General features: G+C 43.6%; 1 protein-coding gene across 1 annotated transcript in view; it reads left to right on the forward strand.

Moving 5' to 3' along the window:
* Positions 1–1262: 1262 nt before the first annotated feature.
* Positions 1263–19362, forward strand: part of LOC145347053 (serine/threonine-protein kinase H1-like) — a 62161-nt gene continuing 44061 nt past the window's right edge. The window contains exon 1 of the mRNA XM_080194953.1: positions 1263–1489. Coding sequence (XP_080051079.1) covers positions 1263–1489 — 227 coding nt within the window. The remainder of the gene's footprint in view (positions 1490–19362) is intronic.

Below are 19362 nucleotides of genomic sequence, written 5' to 3' on the forward strand. Positions count from 1 at the left end.
TCCTTGTCTGTGACAGAGAAAAATGTTTTTGAAGAAAGGGATCGGAGTTTGCCTGTTCTGGTTGAAGGTAGGAGAATTTTCCAGATTTCTGAAGGCGCTATATCTCACTGAAAACACCAAGGCTGTCGACACTCATTATAGCAAGTATATTTGTGACTGTTAACTACATTCAAAGTGGTAATAAGATTGTAAGAAGAATGTTGCTTATTTGGAATGGGAATAGTGATCATTTAGAAATTAGAGTTATTTCTTTTCATTTTTATAGACTGTTCAACTGTTGAGAGTTAAGCTGCTTCATCTGTTAGAGTTGTACTTAAACTGTAATATGAATAAAGCATGTTTTTAGAAAAAAATCCCTAATTTGTCAGTGGAATTACTCCTGGGGCAAAACATCCTACCCTCACATTTATGCCAAAATGGAAAATTGTTGGGGTTTCTAACCTGGTTTCATAATATAACTTGGGGTTCTGGTCAGGGACCCTAACAATAGACCATACATAACAATATACAACTGTGCAGATATGGAGTTATCTGCATCTTAGGTCTTGTCACACCGATACTTGGTCTAGACCATGTACCCTCTGACATTGCTATGTGGCTGGTACTGTACTGTTCCACAGTAACCCTGTAAGTACCAGACCCTTCTACTGCACATCTGAAAAGAGTGACTCACTGAAGGGGCAGTCTGCACATTCGGCAGCAATGCGAAAGTTGGGTCAGTATTGATTGGTAGCGGTTGAGACTGCAGTTTGTGCATATTGACATGTTGGGGCGGGAAGGTAAAGGAGCCAATGTAATTTGTACTAGGTGCTGCTATTATAAAAGCAGAAATATCACAAGTACTGAAAATCTGAAATGAGAACAAAATGCTAAAAGCCCTGCTGTTATCATGGCCTGGAACCGCTCAGGGATTCGCTGCACATGTTGTGATAAAGGTGGCATCAGGTCCTTCCATTTCTAAGTTGGAAATATCCTTCCGGAGCTTCCTTCCAGCAGATCACTCGGCACACCCACTCTCCTGTGGTTGTGTTTCTCTTCAGGTGAATGCTGTAAATACCTGTAGGGTCGCTGGCAGTTCTCTCTCTCTCCCTCTTTCCACCGCCTCCCCCCACTCTCTTTCGGCTCGCTTGGGGGCAGTGCAATAGTGCAATGCAGAGTGTCAGTGTGCTGTTCCCTTACTGGGAGAGAGTGCGGTCACAGGGTTAGTAGCTCTGGGTTTGCAGCGGCCAGATGCAGCTCGCTGCCTGCACCATGTCCGAGTGATGGGCTGCGGGACGAGTAAAGTGCTGCCAGAGCCGCCGAGGAACTGCTACGTGGACTTTGTGAAGACGGTGGTCAAGTGCAAGCCCAAGGTGTGCGATGAGGGGCCGCTGAAGCCGGGGTCCAGGGGAGTGGGCAGTGGGCAAAGTGATGCGGGCTGCCCCGATGGAACAAGAAGAACCAGAGTGGCCAAGTATAGAGCCAAGTTCGACCCGAAAGTGACAGCAAGGTAACTCACACAGTGGGGCAAACTATTCTGAATCCATCCCTCACTTATTGTTGGGGGGGCGGGGGGTGGGGGCTATTGATTTATACCGAGGATATAACTTTAATTTATCCATTTTCTTTTATAACAATTACTGTTATCTCATCAATAACATTACAACAATAGTTTTGAGTTGGACAGTGAAAGGAGAACCCGTCACTTTGAACAAATGATCACGTTTGAGTAATATTTTCTAAATGTTACCCGTAAAAGGCTCCTTCATATTCACACATCCCGGCTCCATGTGTCTACCCTGAACTCACATCCGTGTTGTGAATAAAATTAACACAAGGAGGGGGATACATGTTACAAAGTCAGAATGAAGCCGCACAGGTCTGTGCTGCATCTGCCCTTTAGTGAGTAAAAAGAAAGATTGAGCTGTCCAAAGATGTACGGGTTAGGTTGATTGGCCATACTAAATTACCCCTTAGCGTCCTGGGATACTTAGGTTAAAGGGATTAGGAGGGTAAATATGTGGGGTTACGGGAATAGAGCCTGTGTGGGGTTGTTGTAGATGCAGCCTTGATGGGCTGAATGGCCTCATTGTGCACTGTAGGTTTCTATGGTTTGTTTCTCTGGTCTCTAGTGTAATTGAAACTTGATTTGATTCTCTGATATTGTTCTAAGTCCAATCTGTGAACTCTTATATAGACTTGATGTGAAAATATTGCTCCATTCCCTGGATCTCTAAAAGCCCCCTTAAATGCAGGATACCCACCAAGGCCAAACCAATAAGAATGAGCAGTTTGGTGAGTTACTGATTGGGAAAGTGTGGAAGGCATTTTGTGGAGAAAAACTTAATGAGAGTCAGTCAACTTCACTTTATACACCTCCCCCTCCCCCAGCAGAAGTGGCAGAACACTGGCAGGAATTTTCTTGCTCAATCTCTCAACTGCAGAAGGATCAGTCAGCCAGGCAGTGGGGGAATTGGGAGAAGGTGAGAGAGTAACTGAAAATGTAAATGGGAAATGCATGGTTGACATTTTAAATAATGAAATAAACTACAAGCATGCGGAATCTTTATCTTGCCATCAAAGCAAGGTGGTTGTGATTTTTGGAGGCAATTGCCTCAGTCCCAGGATGTCACCGGGTAATCTCCAAGGCCCAACTATTTTCAGCTGCTTCAACAATGATCTTTTTATAATCATAAGGTCAGAATTAAGTGGGGATGTTCATTGATAATTGCACAATGTTCATTGTTTTCCATGACACATGTCCTGCTTAGAGCAACAACAGGGTGGCATTCAGGCTTGGCTAATAATTGGCAAATAACATTCATGCAATGACCATCTACAACAAGCGAGAATCTTGTCTTGATGTTCAATGGCATTACCATTGCCAATTACCTCAGCATCAACACCTGGGGGTTACTATTAACCAGAAACTTCACTGGACTATCCATATAAATATTGTGAATGCAAGAGCAGGTCAGAGGCTGGAAATTCTGCAGCAAATTATTCATCTTCTGATTCCTAAAGTCTGTCCACCATCTACAAGACATAAATAAGGAGTGTTCTGGAATACTATCCACTTGTCTGGGTAAGTGCAGCTCTGGTAACACTCAAGCACTACATCATCCAGAATAAAGCTTCCATTTGATTGGAACCCCATTCATCATCTTAAACAATCACTCCCTCCACCACAGATGCACAGTGGCAGCAGTGTGTACCATCTATGAGATTCACAACTCACTCAGACTCCTTTGACAGCACCTTCCAAACCTATAATCTCTGCCACCTAGAAGGACAAGGGGACACCACCACCTGCAAATTCACCTCCTAGCCACATATCATTCTGAGTAGGAGCTATATAGCTGTTCCTTCACTGTTACTGGGTCAAAATCCTGAAATTTTCTCCTTAGTAGCATAGTTTGTGTACCAACACTGGATAGACTGCAGTAATTCAAGAAAGCAACACACCTTTGGATTTGATTTTGATTTGATTTATTATTGTCACCTGTTAATATACAGTGAAAAGTTTTGCTCTTTGCGCACTATACAGCCGAAACATACCATTCATAGAGAAAGAAATGAGACTGCAGAATGTAGTGTTACAGTCATAGCTAGGGTGTAGAGATTGATCAACTTAATGCAAGGTAAGTCCATTCAAAAGTCTGAGAGCAGCAGGGAAGAAGCTGTTCTTGACTTAGTTGGTATGTGACCTCAGACTTTTGGATCTTTTTCCCGTTGGAAGAAGTTGGAAGAGAGAATGTCCAGGGTGCATGCGGTCCTTAATTATGCTGGCTGCTTTGCTGAGCAGCAGGAAGTGTAGATGGTGTCAGTGGATGGGAGGCTGGTTTGCATGATGGATTGGGCTACATTCACAACCTTTTGTAGTTTCTTGCAGTCTTGAGCAGAGCAGGAGTCATACCAAGCTGTGGTAAAACCAGAAAGAATGCTTTCTATGATGCATCTGTAAAAGTTGGTGACAGTTGTAGGTGATATGCCAAATTTCCTTAGTCTTTGTATGTAATTAAGGATGGACAACAAAATCTGACCATGCCAGTGAATTCTCAAATCACAGGAACAAATTTTTAATAATGTCCTATAGTTAGGACTGCTGTAGATTGATTAGTTCTGTTTGAGTCGAGCCATAGAATCATACAGTGCCGAATAGGCCCTTCAGCCCATTGAACCTGTACTAACAATAAATATCATTAAAGTCACACTAATCCAATTCTCCAGCAGTTATACCATATCCTTTAATGTTTCAAGTGCTCATCCAAATACGTTTTAAAGGTTGTAAGGTTTTCAGTCTCCACTACCTTCCCAGGCAATGCATTCTAGATTCCTACCACTCTATGAAAAGGTGTTTTCTCAAATTCTCTCTGAATCTCCTGCCCCTCACCTTAAAACTATGTCCCCTCGTGGTTGATCCTCGCTGCCTCCTATTCACCCTGTCCATACCCCTCATAAATCCCTCAAGTAATAAACAACTCTTTTGTTGGTCTCATTATTAAACTTATTTATTCACAATTCATCTTTATACCTGATCCAGTCACTCTAGAGTTTTAATAGTTAGTACAGTTAGAAAGGGAAAGTGAGTGAAGTATGGGCGTTGGAAACAAAGACCTGACAGCCTTGTTCTGGCACCAATTGAAGGAGAAATTGTGGGTAAAAGCAGAAGAGGCAGAAGAAAAATTGGATAGATGGATAAAATTGAGATGTGGACTGAGGGAGATTTGAGGAAAACCAGGGAAAAAACAAGACATGAGACACACAACATAAGTATTTTTATCTTTGAATTGCTAACAAAACAAATTTGAACAGAAATCAGATTTATGAATCAAATGACCCCAAACTTCAGAAATGCTTTAAATTATAAATTTGATTTTTATAATTGCTGCATTCATACTTTCACAGATATGATTGTTGTCATATCCAGGTTCCACCTCACACATATCTTTTAAGGTTATGAATCAGTTGTGGTTTCTGAGAAGGAGAAAGTGAAGTTCAGTCATTCTGAGAAAAAAACCAAAAGATGACATCAAAAGCCAACATCCCAAGAATAATATAAAGCTCAAAAGAAATGAAGGGAAGAGGAGGCAGGGAGGGCAGTTACCTGCTCTAGATTCAACTCATAAAAGGATACAGGATTCAATCTGTAAGAGATCACTAGGAAAGTGGTCAGTAGTTGGTCAGAATCCACCTCTCCCCCACCTCAACATCCAAAAACAGTGGAAGTGGGCCAGGTATGTTCTGAAGGCATATATGAACATATTAATAATTATTTTCTTGCAACAAATTTGCATCAATAAACTGAGCACTTTTGCTAAATATTCAATTTGCTAAGTACATTGGCGACTATGCTTTCAGCTATGTGGACCCAAAGGACCGAAATTTCCTGCCTAAACCTCTCTACAACTCTACCTCATGTTCTTCCTTTAAGACACTCCGTAAAATGCAACTCTGTATCCAAGCTTTTGGACAGTTGTCTGAATATCACCTTGTCTGGCACAGTGTCAAATTCCGTCTGATAACACTCCTATGTAGTGCATTGGCAAGTTTGATTATGTTACTAAGGTGCTATATAACTGCAAGTTATTGTCATTATTACCCTGTTATAAAATGAGTCGCGCTTCTCAAGGAGTTCATAGTGATAAACCCAGTGAAAATTCCTTGGATGGATCTAATAGCCAGTCTGGTGGGATTCAGGAATCAGCAAGGTGCCAATATTTTTAGTATGCATTTCATTCTAAGGCCTACCTCACTTTCATTTGATTCAAAAGCAGGCATGTTTGGGGTTAATTGTACCCATTTATGAGCTTTACTCACTACACGTTAGAAATTGACATGTATGCATTCCACCTGATTTTCGTCATCCAGAATTAATGGATGGAAAACTGTGTGGACGCATGCCAAATTCATTCAGGTAAAACTCTGTGCTGGAAGGTTTTTCCTTCACAATGTGTTTGACAATGAAGTCTATTATTCACAATATAACTGATTATAAGAAGTGAAAGCTAAAACATTAGAGCAATGTTCTTTAATGGAATGAATAATCTTTCATCATCCCTGACCAATTTTATATTCCTGTGAAGAATCATTTTCTTAATCTTGATATAAAGGAACCCGGTTTGATTCCTGGCTCGGGTCACTCTCTGTGCAGAGTCTGCACATTCTCCCCGTGTCTGCATGGGTTTCCTCCCGGTGCTCTGGTATCTTCCCACAGTCAGGAAGACATGCTGTTTAGGTGCTTTGGCTATGCTATGTTCTCTGTCAGTGTGCCGGAGCATGGCAACTGGGGGATAACTTATTGCAGTGTTAATGTAAGCCTACTTGTGACTAATAATAAATACATTTTAAATGATTTGCTTTATTTTGTTTTGAAAATGTACTGAATAACATGTTCTTCATCACCAATGCACTGTTACATTTTCATTTTCTTCAATATGTAGCTATTTAGTGTAAAAAAAAATTCACTTGATGTCCCATGCAGAATGACTTTCCTGATCCGTCATCTTGCTGTTTATAATCAGCATGCTACTCCCTGAAGGAGATTCTTTAATATTTTGCTGCCTATATTGCCTGGGGCCATGAGATTTTCGATCTTACTCATATTGACTTAAGAAAAGAAAAATCAGAAATGTCAGCAAAATTCATTGGCCTAGTAATCCAATAATGATGCACCCATTTTATAGTTGTAAAACGGGAAGCTAGGAGTCCTGTGTGGCAAGCAATGAATAGGTATTCTGTAACAGAAGTGCAGCATCTGTCAGATCAGTTGATATTCTTTTGAAGGATCCAAGAGTGTCTGCCGGAAACTGGCATTAAGAACTTTGTGTGCGGTTTAGGGGCCTAAAATCTATCTAATGTCACCTTAGTGAAGTCGCTTTACTTCAATCAATTTCTAATAGCACCTAGCAACCAAGCCTGTGGCCTTTAATTAATCCTTGATTACCTGTAAAACTTGCATTCCAACCATTATTTTGTAAATTGAGTTTGTGTCTTTATATGTCGTGTTTGTGAACTGAAATCCCACTCACCTGACAAAGGAGCAGCAAGCGCTCCAAAAGCTAATGGCTTTTGCTATCAAATAAACCTGTTGGACTTTAACCTGGTGTTGTGAGACTTCATACTGTGTTTACCCCAGTCCAACGCCAGCATCTCCAGGTCATGCCCTTAATTGGACCATTGTATGCTGCCACAGGGAGGCATGTTTTTTGTTTGCACTATTGTGGAGCTGGTAAAAGCAAGAGTGCTCTCAAGACTGCACATTAAATCTGTGGGCTGCTATCAGCAAGCACTTATGCTGATTGTCTCCCGTGTCTGAACTGATCAAATTGGCTTCTTCTCCATGGCATTGTGCAAAATAATATTAGGATATTAAGGGAATAGATTTGAAGAAATGAGGAACTTCAGATGGCAGCTTCACACTGCACAGTGGTGAGATAAATGCCACTTCGATTTTTTTTGTCTTTTAACTGCAAAACGTTGCTTGATATATTAAAATTAAATATTAATAAATATGGTTTAATCAGGACTTGGGATAAGTTACAAATAAGACAATATAGAATTAAGTGGGAAAGCAAGCTGTGAAGAAGACTCAAAGGGCCTAACCTTATTGTAGCAATGAGTGGACTGATGACAGGACAGAAAGCATACATCACATCTACTCAGAATCAGAACAGCTGTCTACACACAAGCATGTGACAGCCTGCCAATTATCTATGCAGAATTGAGGGGCCCGGCCAATTGTGCAGCAGGATGGACAGGATGCCTTTCAGAGTCAAAGGTCTGGGTGCCATATTTAAACAACACCCAACAATATCAGTCATTCTGCAGGTTTTCCTTCCGATAAGTGTTGTCATCTGTTCCCCAAATGCCTGGATCTATTGCTACTTCACCACTCCCCACCTTGTTATTCCTGGCCACCTGCAGTAAACACAGTAAGAAGTCTCACGACACCAGGTTGAAGTCTAACAGGTTTATTTGGTAGTAAATGCCACAAGCTTTCGGAATGCTGTTCCTTCGTCAGGTGAGAGGAGAGTTCTGCTCACAAACAAGGCATATATCATATACACACATATATATATACATACATATATAGAGCAGAACTCTCCACTCAGCTGATGAAGGAACAGTGTTCCAACAGCTTGTGGCATTTACAACCAAATAAACCTGTTGGACTTTAACCTGGTGTCGTGAGACTTCTTACTGTGTTTACCCAAGTCCAATGCCGGCATCTCCACATTATTACCTGCAGTTAGTACCCGGTGAGTTAGTAATGTCCTAGCATTGACAGCACTGTTCAGCAATGTCTCCCTGTAAGTTCTCCTCCAGGCTGTCCAGGTAACAGCGGGAGGCTCCGCTTCTCAATGATGGCAGCAGCAGCAGGCCAGGCCATCCTGACCAAGCTGGCCTGGGTTGAGGTTAGCAGCCATATGTTGCAGAAGCTAATCTATGCGTAATGCCACCAAAGGACGAACTACCTCCTACACTTTGCAAGGGTAATTGGCATGGTGTCGTCACTGAAAAGTCACTGGCAGAGAACAAACAGTTCTGGTAACTGGGAGAGCATGAGAATGTCAGAGTCATAAGGACTTTCACTTCCATGGTATGTGAACATGAAGAATTCACTTGTGGTCACAGGTAAGAGGCACATTGAGAAAGTGAAAATCTTTTTGGTTTGTGAAGGCTGCAGCATGATCTCAGCACCACATCTGTGCAATCATTTCCCTATTGTAGCTGTGGAAATCCAGCAATGGCACTGAATCCCACTGCTCCTACTGCCTGGCACTTTGAGTGTCTGGGGAATCATAAAAAGTCATTAGCACCTCCTAAATAGGGCATTGAAAACCTCCCTGATGCACTTGGGAATGGCTGACAGCGTGATGCCACATATGTTCCTAATGGAGTTTTGGAATGATCTAGTGGTGGGGAAATTCAATTCCAAGGTGACTTTTAAAGCTACTGGCATTGGATTGCTTCCCCTTATACAAGAATGTAGGTCTTCCTGAAGAAGCTGACATAGGTAAGTGACAGAATCTCATGACACCCTTTGCAGTTTCTGATATTTGTCAGTGGTTACACGGCCTGTGGTATAGCCAGGGTTACATACTATTGCTTGGTATTACACTGGCCTCTGGTTGCCATCATCCTGAGCTGCCTTACTGCCTGCTAATACCCCTTGTTCCAATTGGGCCATTGTGATACCTCTCCCTGGGTCACTCTGTCATTTCCTCTCCAGCTGTGCTGGCAACATGATTGGGTGGATTTAACCCATCTTAGCTGCCTGAGGAAGACTTGAACAAAAATCAGGCAAAGATCAGGCAATAATCTTCATGGGCCTCCTTCCTAAACTGAAGACATTTGATTGTTGGGGGGCCCTATACTTTGCATCAGCCACACACTAGTCTCCATCCACTCTGCTGTGGACAATTCCATTCTTGACTGGTACATCAGAGCCCTCATTATGTTGTTGTAGCTATTTCCCTGCATATTCCCATATTGAACATTAATCTGGAAGCCATTATCCGGTACCCTCCCTCAGTCACCTTCCCTCCATCACCCTCGATCCTCACTCCATAACCCTTCCCCAGCCTTAAGTGACCATCAACCCACCCACCAACTGTCATTCACCAAAGAGCTGTTCCCATTCATCATTGATCAGCTTTGCCAACACAATTGAGGGTAAGCTCTGTTATCCTCCAATCTCAGAATCTCACCACTGACCTGCCCTCTCTAACCCTTCATCCCCTTACAATCATGCTTGACTTATTGCCTGCAGAGAAAGACCTTCCATGTGTAGTCCAGCTTCTTCCCTCTGTCCTCTGCCAACCTCCCAGGGGTCAGTGCCATCCTCCCTTTCTTGGTCAGTCATGCTCCATTCCTTTTTACTGCTCCTCTCTGGATCACAATACATCAAAGCTTTTTAAAGGTTCAACAAAGTTCCCCATACAAGAAAGACAGCTCCTAATCAGTCCAAAGCTACCAGGATGACTATCTCGCAAGCTACACACCACCTTTAACCAGTCATGAGTCTGAAGGCACATGCTTCTTATTTGCTGCAGAGTTAATTGCAAAAGCGCAATTTAATCTGGCAGGCCCGTGTTTTAATAGGTATTATGTGAAGATGCCAGCATTGGACTGGGGTAAAAACAAAAAGAAGTCTCACAATACCAGCTTAAAATCCAACAGGTTTATTTGTAGCAAACGCCACAAGCTTTTGGAACAGTCTGTCCCTTTGTCAGGTGGGTGGGAATTCTGATCACAAACAAGGCACAAAGACACCAACTCAATTTACATGAATAACGATTGGAATGTGACTCTTTACAGCTAATCAAGTCTTAAAGGTACAGACAATGTGAGTGGAGAGAGCATTAAGCACAGGTTAAAAGGATATGTATTGTGTCCAGACAGGAAAGTTAGTGAGATTTTGCACCTCCAGGCAAGTTGTGGGGGTTACAGATTGTGTGACATGAACCCAAGATCCTGATTGAGGCCGTCCACACGTGTGGGGAACTTGGCTATCAGCCTCTGCTCAGCGACTCTGTTGTGTGTCGTGAAGGCTGCCTTGGAGATCGCTTACCTGAATATTAGAGGCTGAATGCCCATGACCACTGAAGTGTTCGCCAACAGGAAGGGAACAATCTTGGCTGGTGATTGTCGAGTGGTGTTCATTCATCCATTGTTCAAATGGAACATTGGTTTTTATTGCAAGAGGGATGGAGTATAAAATAGAGAAGTCTTGCTACAACTGTGCAGGCCATTGTGAGAGATTACCTGCAGTATTGTGTGCAGTTTTGTTCTCCTTAGCTAAGGAGGTGTACACTTGCATTGGAGGCAGTTCAGAGAAGGTTCACTGGAGTGATTCCTTTTGATTTGATGTATTATTGTCCCATGTATTGGGATACAGAGAAAAATATTGTTACTCACACGCTCTGCTGACAAAACATGTCATTCGTTGAGTATGTAGGGGAGAAGGAAAGGAGAGAGTGTAGAATATATGTTGGAATTCTCCCATCCTGCCCGCCACAGGAATTGTAGCAGTTGGGGGCAGTCGATGAAAAGGTTAATTGACCTCAGCCGGGATCCTCCAGTTTTGAGGCGAGCATTGCAGGAGATTCCTGCCCAAAATGTTGTAGTCAAAGATAGGGTATTGAGAAAGATCAGCTTAATATATGGTCGGACCATTCAAATGTCTGATGGCAGCAGGGAGAAAACTGTTCTTGAACACCTTGGTGGGTGTTCTCCGACTTTTGTATATTTTCCTGACAGAAGAAGGTGGAAGAGAGTATGCCCAGGGTGCATGGGTTCCTTGATTATGCTGGCTGCTTTTACGAGGCAACAGGAAATGTAGACAGAGTTGATGGATGGGAGATTGGTTTGAGTGATAGACTGGGCTACATTCACAGCCCTTTGCGGTTTGTTGAGGTCTTGGTCAGAGCAGGAGCCATACCAAGCTGTGATACATCCAGATAAGATGCTTTCTATGGTGCATCTACAGAAATTGGTGAGATTCATAGTGGACATACTGAATTTCCTTCGGTTCCTGAGAATGTAGAAGTGTTAGTGGTCTTCCTGAGATGAAGGGTTAATCTTATGAGAAAATTTTGAGGCAGTTGGGCCTGTACTCATGGAATCACTGAATCATAGAATCCCTACAGTGCAGAAGCAGGCCACTTGGCCCATCAAGTCCACACCGACCACAACCCAGGCTCCAGTCATGTAACTCCACATGGTTACCCATGCCAACCTTTTGACACAGGGTCAACTTATCATGTCTAATCAACCTAACCCACACACCTTTGAACTGTGAGAGGAAACCCATGCAGAGGGAGAACATGCAAACTCCACACAGACAGTGCCCGAGGTTAGGATTGAATCCGGGTCCTTTGCGCTGTGAAACAGCAGTGCTAACAACTGTGTCACTGTGCAGCCCCAGATTTATAATTCCAGATTTTTCCTTTTAAATCTAATTCAAATTTCACCATCTGCCATGCTGAAATTTGAACCCTGGCTCCCAAACATTACCTTGGGTCTTTGGATTACTAGTCCAGCGACCATACCACTGCCTCCCCCTACTTCAATCCCCTGGTAATAAAGACTGAAATGTCCATGCACAAGTTTGAACATCAACATTTATAACTTTCTCACCTTTTTCAAATAAGCTTTGTCCATTCTACTCCAGGAACAAAGGTATTCTCGCCTTCTGCAATGAAATCTTCTTGCCTATTCAAATTTGTCTGACGCTCAGTTTACCATCTAACGTCGCTAAATTTTCACCTGCAGCTCCAGTGAGAACTGAACTCATGACTATTGGTTTACAAGGCTACGTGCTCTAACTATAAGCTACAAGGCCAACAACTCATTAAAGTTTAGAAGAATGTGAGGTGATCTTATTGAAACATTCTCATGTTACAAGATAGATGTTGAGAGCATGCACACACTCCTCCACCTTCATCCCATTTCTGCTTATGTTATTCCTTTTAATTTTAGCTAATTAATTCTTAAAAAATTCATTTCTTCCACTTCTTCATTTTTAAATTTCACTTTCCATCTTTTTCTATCCACTATGGTCTCTCTCTCTCTCTCTCTCTCTCTCTCTCTCTCCCCCTCACCTGCACCCTCCACTCCACTAAGGACATCAGTCACATGTCTCAAGTTGTCCTTTAACACTCTGCATACCTTGGTCCTGTCATTTACACATTCTGATCTCAATGGCTGCTATTCGCACCCTTCTTAGCCATGATCACGCCATTTATAGTCCCCTTGTCTTTTTGTCTGTGACATCTTTGTCAATCCTTCCCCTCACCAATCCAACAGAAATATCACCCTATTTTCTTCTGTTTTCAGCTCTGATGAGGGGTCATTCAGACGCGAAATGTTGGGTCTATTCTCTCCCACAGGCGCTGTCAGACCAGCTGAGATGTTCCAGCATTTTCTGTTTTTGCATGGGTGCTGAGAGGATTCTTTTACCTTGTGGGAAAACCTAGATCTAGAGAGCATAGTTTCATAAGAACATAAGAACATAAGAAATAGGAGCAGGAGTAGGCCATCTAGCCCTTCGAGCCTGCCCCGCCATTCAATAAGATCATGGCTGATCTGTCGTGGCTCAGTTCCACTTTCCCGCCCTCTCCCCATAACCCTTAATCCCCTCTCTTATCAAGAACCCATCAACCCGCTTCTTAAAAATATTTAGCGAGGCAGCCTCCACCACTTCAACGGGCAGAGAATTCCAGAGATTCACCACCCTTTGAGTGAAGAAGTTCCTCCTCAACTCCGTTCTAAACCGCCTCCCCTTTATCTTGAGGCCGTGCCCCCTAGTCCTACTGTCTTTTTTGAGCGGGAAGAGTCTCTCCACCTCTATCCTATCCATCCCATTCATCATCTTATACGTCTCAATGAGATCTCCCCTCATTCTTCTAAACTCTAACGAATACAAGCCTAGTTTATTCAGCCTCTCCTCATAGCTCAATCCCCTCAACTCCGGTATCAGCCTAGTAAACCTCCTCTGCACTCCCTCCAGGGCCAAAATATCCTTGCGCAGGTGCAGCGCCCAAAACTGCACACAGTACTCCAGCTGCGGCCTCACCAATGCCCTATACAGCTGCAGCAAGACCTCCCTACTTTTATATTCAATCCCCCTCGCTATGAAGGCCAGCATCCCATTTGCCTTCCTGACCACCTGCTGCACCTGCAAGCTGGGTTTTTGCGACTCATGCACAAGGACCCCGAGGTCCCTCTGCACCGTCGCCTGCTGCAGTTTTTCGCCCTGTAAGTAATAGTCCTTCCTACCATTCTTCCTACCAAAGTGGACCACCTCACACTTGCCAACATTAAATTCCATTTGCCATTTCCTGGCCCATTCGCCCAGCCTATCTAGATCCTTCTGCAGACTCTCCACACCCTCCGCACAATTTGCCTTTCCCCCAATCTTGGTGTCATCAGCAAATTTCGACACCCTGCACTCGGTTCCCTCCTCCAGATCATCTATATAAATGGTAAATAGCTGAGGCCCCAGCACCGACCCCTGGGGCACCCCACTAGTCACCAACCGCCAATCCGAATAGCACCCATTGACCCCCACTCTCTGCCTCCTATTTGACAACCAATCCTCTATCCACGCTAACACCCTACCCCCAACTCCATGTCCCCTGACCTTCTGCAATAACCTCTTGTGAGGTACCTTGTCAAACGCCTTCTGAAAATCCAGAAAGACCACATCCACCGGCTCTCCTCTATCCACTGCCCTAGACACATCCTCATAGAACTCCAGTAAACTTGTCAGACACGACTTCCCTTTAATGAAACCGTGTTGCGTCCGCCCTATCAAGCAATTCCCTTCAAGATGCCTCGCAATTTCCTCCTTAATGACGGATTCTAACATTTTACCTACCACAGACGTTAAACTAACCGGCCTATAATTCCCCGCCTTTTGCCTGGCACCCTTCTTAAACAACGGCGTAACATTAGCCGTTTTCCAATCTTCCGGCACTTCCCCGGAATCCAGCGACGTCTGGAAAATAACCACCAAGGCATTCACTATCACCTCCGCCATTTCTTTCAGAACCCTCGGATGCATTCCATCCGGTCCTGGGGACTTGTCCACAATCAGCCCCTCCAGTCTGTCGAGCACCACCTCTCTAGTAACAGTAATGTCATTAAGACCCTCCATTCCTACCACCTTTCCATCGCTAACACCCGGCAAATTATTCACGTCCTCCTCCGTGAAGACAGAAACAAAAAAGTTATTCAAGACCTTAGCCATATCCCCATCCCCTACCACTAGCTCCCCTTTCTCATCCTCTAAAGGACCAACGTTCACCCTAGCCAGCCTCTTCCTTTTTATATATTTATAAAAACTCTTGCTATCCTTTTTTATATTAAGTGCTAGCCCAGCTTCATAGCTTCTCCTCCCCTCCTTTATCAACTTCTTTGTCAATCTTTGTTGACATTTAAACCTTTCCCAATCCTCTTCTCGCCCACTACTCTTAGCTACTCTAAATTCCTCCGCTTTTAATTTAACACTTTCCTTCACCTCCTTCGTTATCCACGGCTTATTACCTCTCTTCCTACTGTCCTTTTTAACCATCGGAATAAATTTCTGCTGAGCACCAAGAAAGATCTCCTTAAAGATCCTCCACTGCTCCTCAGCAGACCTACCTTCCAACACGCTCCCCCAGTCCACATTCGCCAATTCTTCTCTCATCCTACCATACTCCCCTCTATTCAAACAAAGGACGCGTGTCCGGGAACCCACTTTCTCCTCCTCCATCTGCACCAGAAACTCCACCATACAATGATCACTCTCTCCAAGAGGATCCTTCACCGCAAGGTCCCTAATTCTACCCGCCTCATTACATAGCACCAGATCCAAGATAGCTCGCTCCCTCGTCGGCTCCAACACACACTGTTCAAGGAAATTATCCCGGCAGCATTCCAATAAGAGATGGCCCATTTAGAGTCATAGAGGTTTAGAGCATGGAAACAGGCCCTTCAGCCCCTAAGCCAATCCCAATTGCCCGCATTTGGCCCATATCCCTCTATACCCATCTTATCCATGTAACTATCTAAATGCTTTTTAAAAAACAAAATTGTACCCTCCTCTATGACTACCTCTGGCAGCTTGTCCCAGACGCTCACCACCCTCTATATGAACCAATTGCCCCTCTGAACACTTTTGTATCTCTCCCCGCTCACCTTAAACCTATGCCCTCTAGGTTTAGATTCCCCTACCTTTGGGAAAATGTATTGACTATTTACCATATCTATGCCCCTCATTATTTTATAGACCTCTATAAGGTCACTCCTCAGCCTCCAGAGGAAAAAGTCCCAGTCTCTCCAGCCTCTCCTTATAACTCAAACCATCAAGTCCCGGTAGCATCCTAGTAAATCTTCTCTGCACACTTTCTAGTTTAATAATATTCTTTCTTTAATAGGGTGACCAGAACTGCACACCGTATTCCAAGCGTGGCCTTACCAATGTCTTGTACAACTTCAACAAGATGTCCCAACTCTTGTATTCCTGACCGATGAAACCAAGCATGCCGAATGCCTTCTTCACCATTCTGTCCAAATGTGACTCCACTTTCAAGGAGCTATGAACATGTATCCCTAGATCTCTTTGTTCTGTAACTCTCCCCAACCCTCCACCATTAACTGAGTAAGTCCTGTCCTGGTTCAGTCAACCAAAATGCATCACCTCGCATTTATCTAAGTTAAACTTCATCTGCCATTCGTCAGCCCACTGGCCCAATTGATCAAGATCCTGTTGCAATTGGAGATAACTTTCTTCACTGTCCACTATGCCACCAATCTTGGTGTCATCTGGAAACTTACTAATCATGCCTCCTATATTCTCATCCAAATCAATAATAAAAATGACAAATAACAGTGGGCCCAGCACTGATCTTTGAGGCACACCTCTGGTCACAGGCCTCCAGTTTGAAAAACTGTCAACAACCACCCTCTGGCTTCTGTCAAGAAGCCAACTTTGTATCCATTTAGATACCTCACCCTGGATCCCATGAGATTTAACCTTATGCAACAACCTACCATGTGATAAATTGTTGCATAAGATGGAAAGTTGGAAAGAGGAAAAATTTCTTCCCTCAGAGGGCTGTGAGTATTTGAAATTCTCTACATCAGAGAGCAGTGGAGGCTGGATCATTGAATATATTCAAGGCCAAGTTAAAAATATTTTTGATCGATAAGTGAATCAAGGGCTGAGGTTAGGGGGAGACTCAGGCAGAAAAGTGGAGTTGAAGCCACAGTCAGAACAGCAATCAGCGGCTTAATCTTCCGCCTATTTCTCATATTCTTATGTACCTGATCTTTCTCACCCATCACTCCAGTCCTTCCTGGCCTACTTCAACTCCTAGTGGAGTCCTAATGGTTCTAAATTAAATTTTCACCACTTGGTTTAAAACATTTCTGATATTGCACTTCACTTTCTTTGTAATTCCCTGCATTCTTGGCACCACCTTCCAGCCCCACACCCAAAGTCCCCCAATTCGCTGGTTCTAACCTGTTGTGCATCCCCCTTCTCTCGGTGTCTCTTCATTGATTGTGGCACCTTCAGCCATTTAAACCCCATACTTGGAATTTAATTTTGACTTGTCTATTTTCTCATCTTCCCTGGAAAGTCTGTTTAAAAGCACATCTCTCTGAATATTTTCAAATCTGGCTGACATCTATTTTTGACTCGTATCGCTTCTGTGAAGCGCCTTTGGATAGATTGCCAAGAGAAGGAGTTATATAAATATAGGATACTGTTCTTCATCAATACTAAATCCTGATGCAGGTTAATTTTGTGTCTTGTAAGATGTGTCTAAACTATTCCTTTCATTGGTCAGATCTCCGTGGTATATAGTAGAAGTGTTTCTCTTGGCTTTACTGAATATCCAGGACTAAACTAAGCTGGATTTTTGGGACAAAGCATATCTGGTTGCAGAGGAATCTAGCCCACTCCAGTTTGTCACTATGTACCGAGGCAGGGCAGTTAGTCTTACCATGGGCATAAATGGTTACTAAACCATGTCACATGAGAAGCTAGATCAAGCAGCTGGTGATGAATAAACGTGAAGGCAATAGACATGGATAACTGGAACATAAGGATAGCTGGTATGTTGTTCAGAGGTCCTTCCACCATGGTGAAGCATCTGTTATATCACTTAGATATAGTTGTACAATGGACCTGAAACTTTGGGTTATAAATGGACTCAAAAGAATCTGAGAAAATTAGGTCTCTTTTCTCTGGAGTTTAGAATAATGAGAGACAATCTCACTGAAATGTATAACATTTTGAAGAGGCATGATAGGGTAAATCCTGAGAGGTTTCTTCTGCTGGCTGAGAATCCAAAACATAGGACATAGTCTCAGGATAAGAGGCCAATTGTTTAACACTGAGATGGGAGGAAATTACTTCCAGCAAAGGGTTGTAAATCTTTGGAATTCTCTGCCTCAAAGTATTGTGGATGCTCGAACATTGAATACATACAAGGCTGGGTTAGATGTATTTTTAATCTCTCAGGGCATCAAGAATATGGGGAATGGGCAGGCAAATGCAGTTGAAGTTTTAAGATCAGCTGTAATCTTGTTGGATAATGCAGCAAGCTCAAAGGACCATATGGTCTACTCCTGCTCCTATTTCTTGTGTTCTTTTGTTCTTGCATTTGAGAACCAGGATCTCAAACCCAAGAGTAGGTCACAGTTTACCAGGCAGTAGCGAGTCCTGGACTTGGACAATACGTAACTGCACCTCAAAGCACTGGGGAATTGCCACAAGCAACGCCTTTACGAGACCCTTCAAATCCAGTGATCACTCAAAACAAGCCACACTAGGGTGGGACATGTTCAAATGCCTGCTATTGAACTTTTGAAACAACTGTTCTATTCGTAACATAGCTGTGCAAGGAACAACCCAGAAGGATAGAAGAAACACTTCATGGATGTCCGCAAATCATCTCTGAAGAGATCCAACTTCCCCACCAACTCATGAAAGTCCCTGGCTTCTGACTAAGCAAAATAAGAACATAAGAACATAAGAAATAGGAGCAGGAGTAGGCCATCTAGCCCTTCGAGCCTGCCCCGCCATTCAATAAGATCATGGCTGATCTGTTGTGGCTCAGTTCCACTTTCCGGCCCTCTCCCCATAACCCTTAATCCCCTCTCTTATCAAGAACCCATCAACCCGCTTCTTAAAAATATTTAGCGAGGCAGCCTCCACCACTTCAACGGGCAGAGAATTCCAGAGATTCACCACCCTTTGAGTGAAGAAGTTCCTCCTCAACTCCGTTCTAAACCGCCTCCCCTTTATCTTGAGGCTGTGCCCCCTAGTCCTACTGTCTTTTTTGAGCGGGAAGAGTCTCTCCACCTCTATCCTATCCATCCCATTCATCATCTTATACGTCTCAATGAGATCTCCCCTCATTCTTCTAAACTCTAACGAGTACAAGCCTAGTTTATTCAGCCTCTCCTCATAGCTCAATCCCCTCAACTCCGGTATCAGCCTAGTAAACCTCCTCTGCACTCCCTCCAGGGCCAAAATATCCTTGCGCAGGTGCGGCGCCCAAAACTGCACACAGTACTCCAGCTGCGGCCTCACCAATGCCCTATACAGCTGCAGCAAGACCTCCCTACTTTTATATTCAATCCCCCTCGCTATGAAGGCCAGCATCCCATTCGCCTTCCTGACCACCTGCTGCACCTGCAAGCTGGGTTTTTGCGACTCATGCACAAGGACCCCGAGGTCCCTCTGCACCGTCGCCTGCTGCAGTTTTTCGCCACGTAAGTAAAAGTCCTTCCTACCATTCTTCCTACCAAAGTGGACCACCTCACACTTGCCAACATTAAATTCCATTTGCCATTTCCTGGCCCATTCGCCCAGCCTAT

This window comes from Carcharhinus amblyrhynchos, chromosome 8 (genome assembly GCF_965287045.1).
Source record: "Carcharhinus amblyrhynchos chromosome 8, sCarAmb.v2.hapA, whole genome shotgun sequence".
Taxonomy (NCBI): Eukaryota; Metazoa; Chordata; class Chondrichthyes; order Carcharhiniformes; family Carcharhinidae; genus Carcharhinus; species Carcharhinus amblyrhynchos.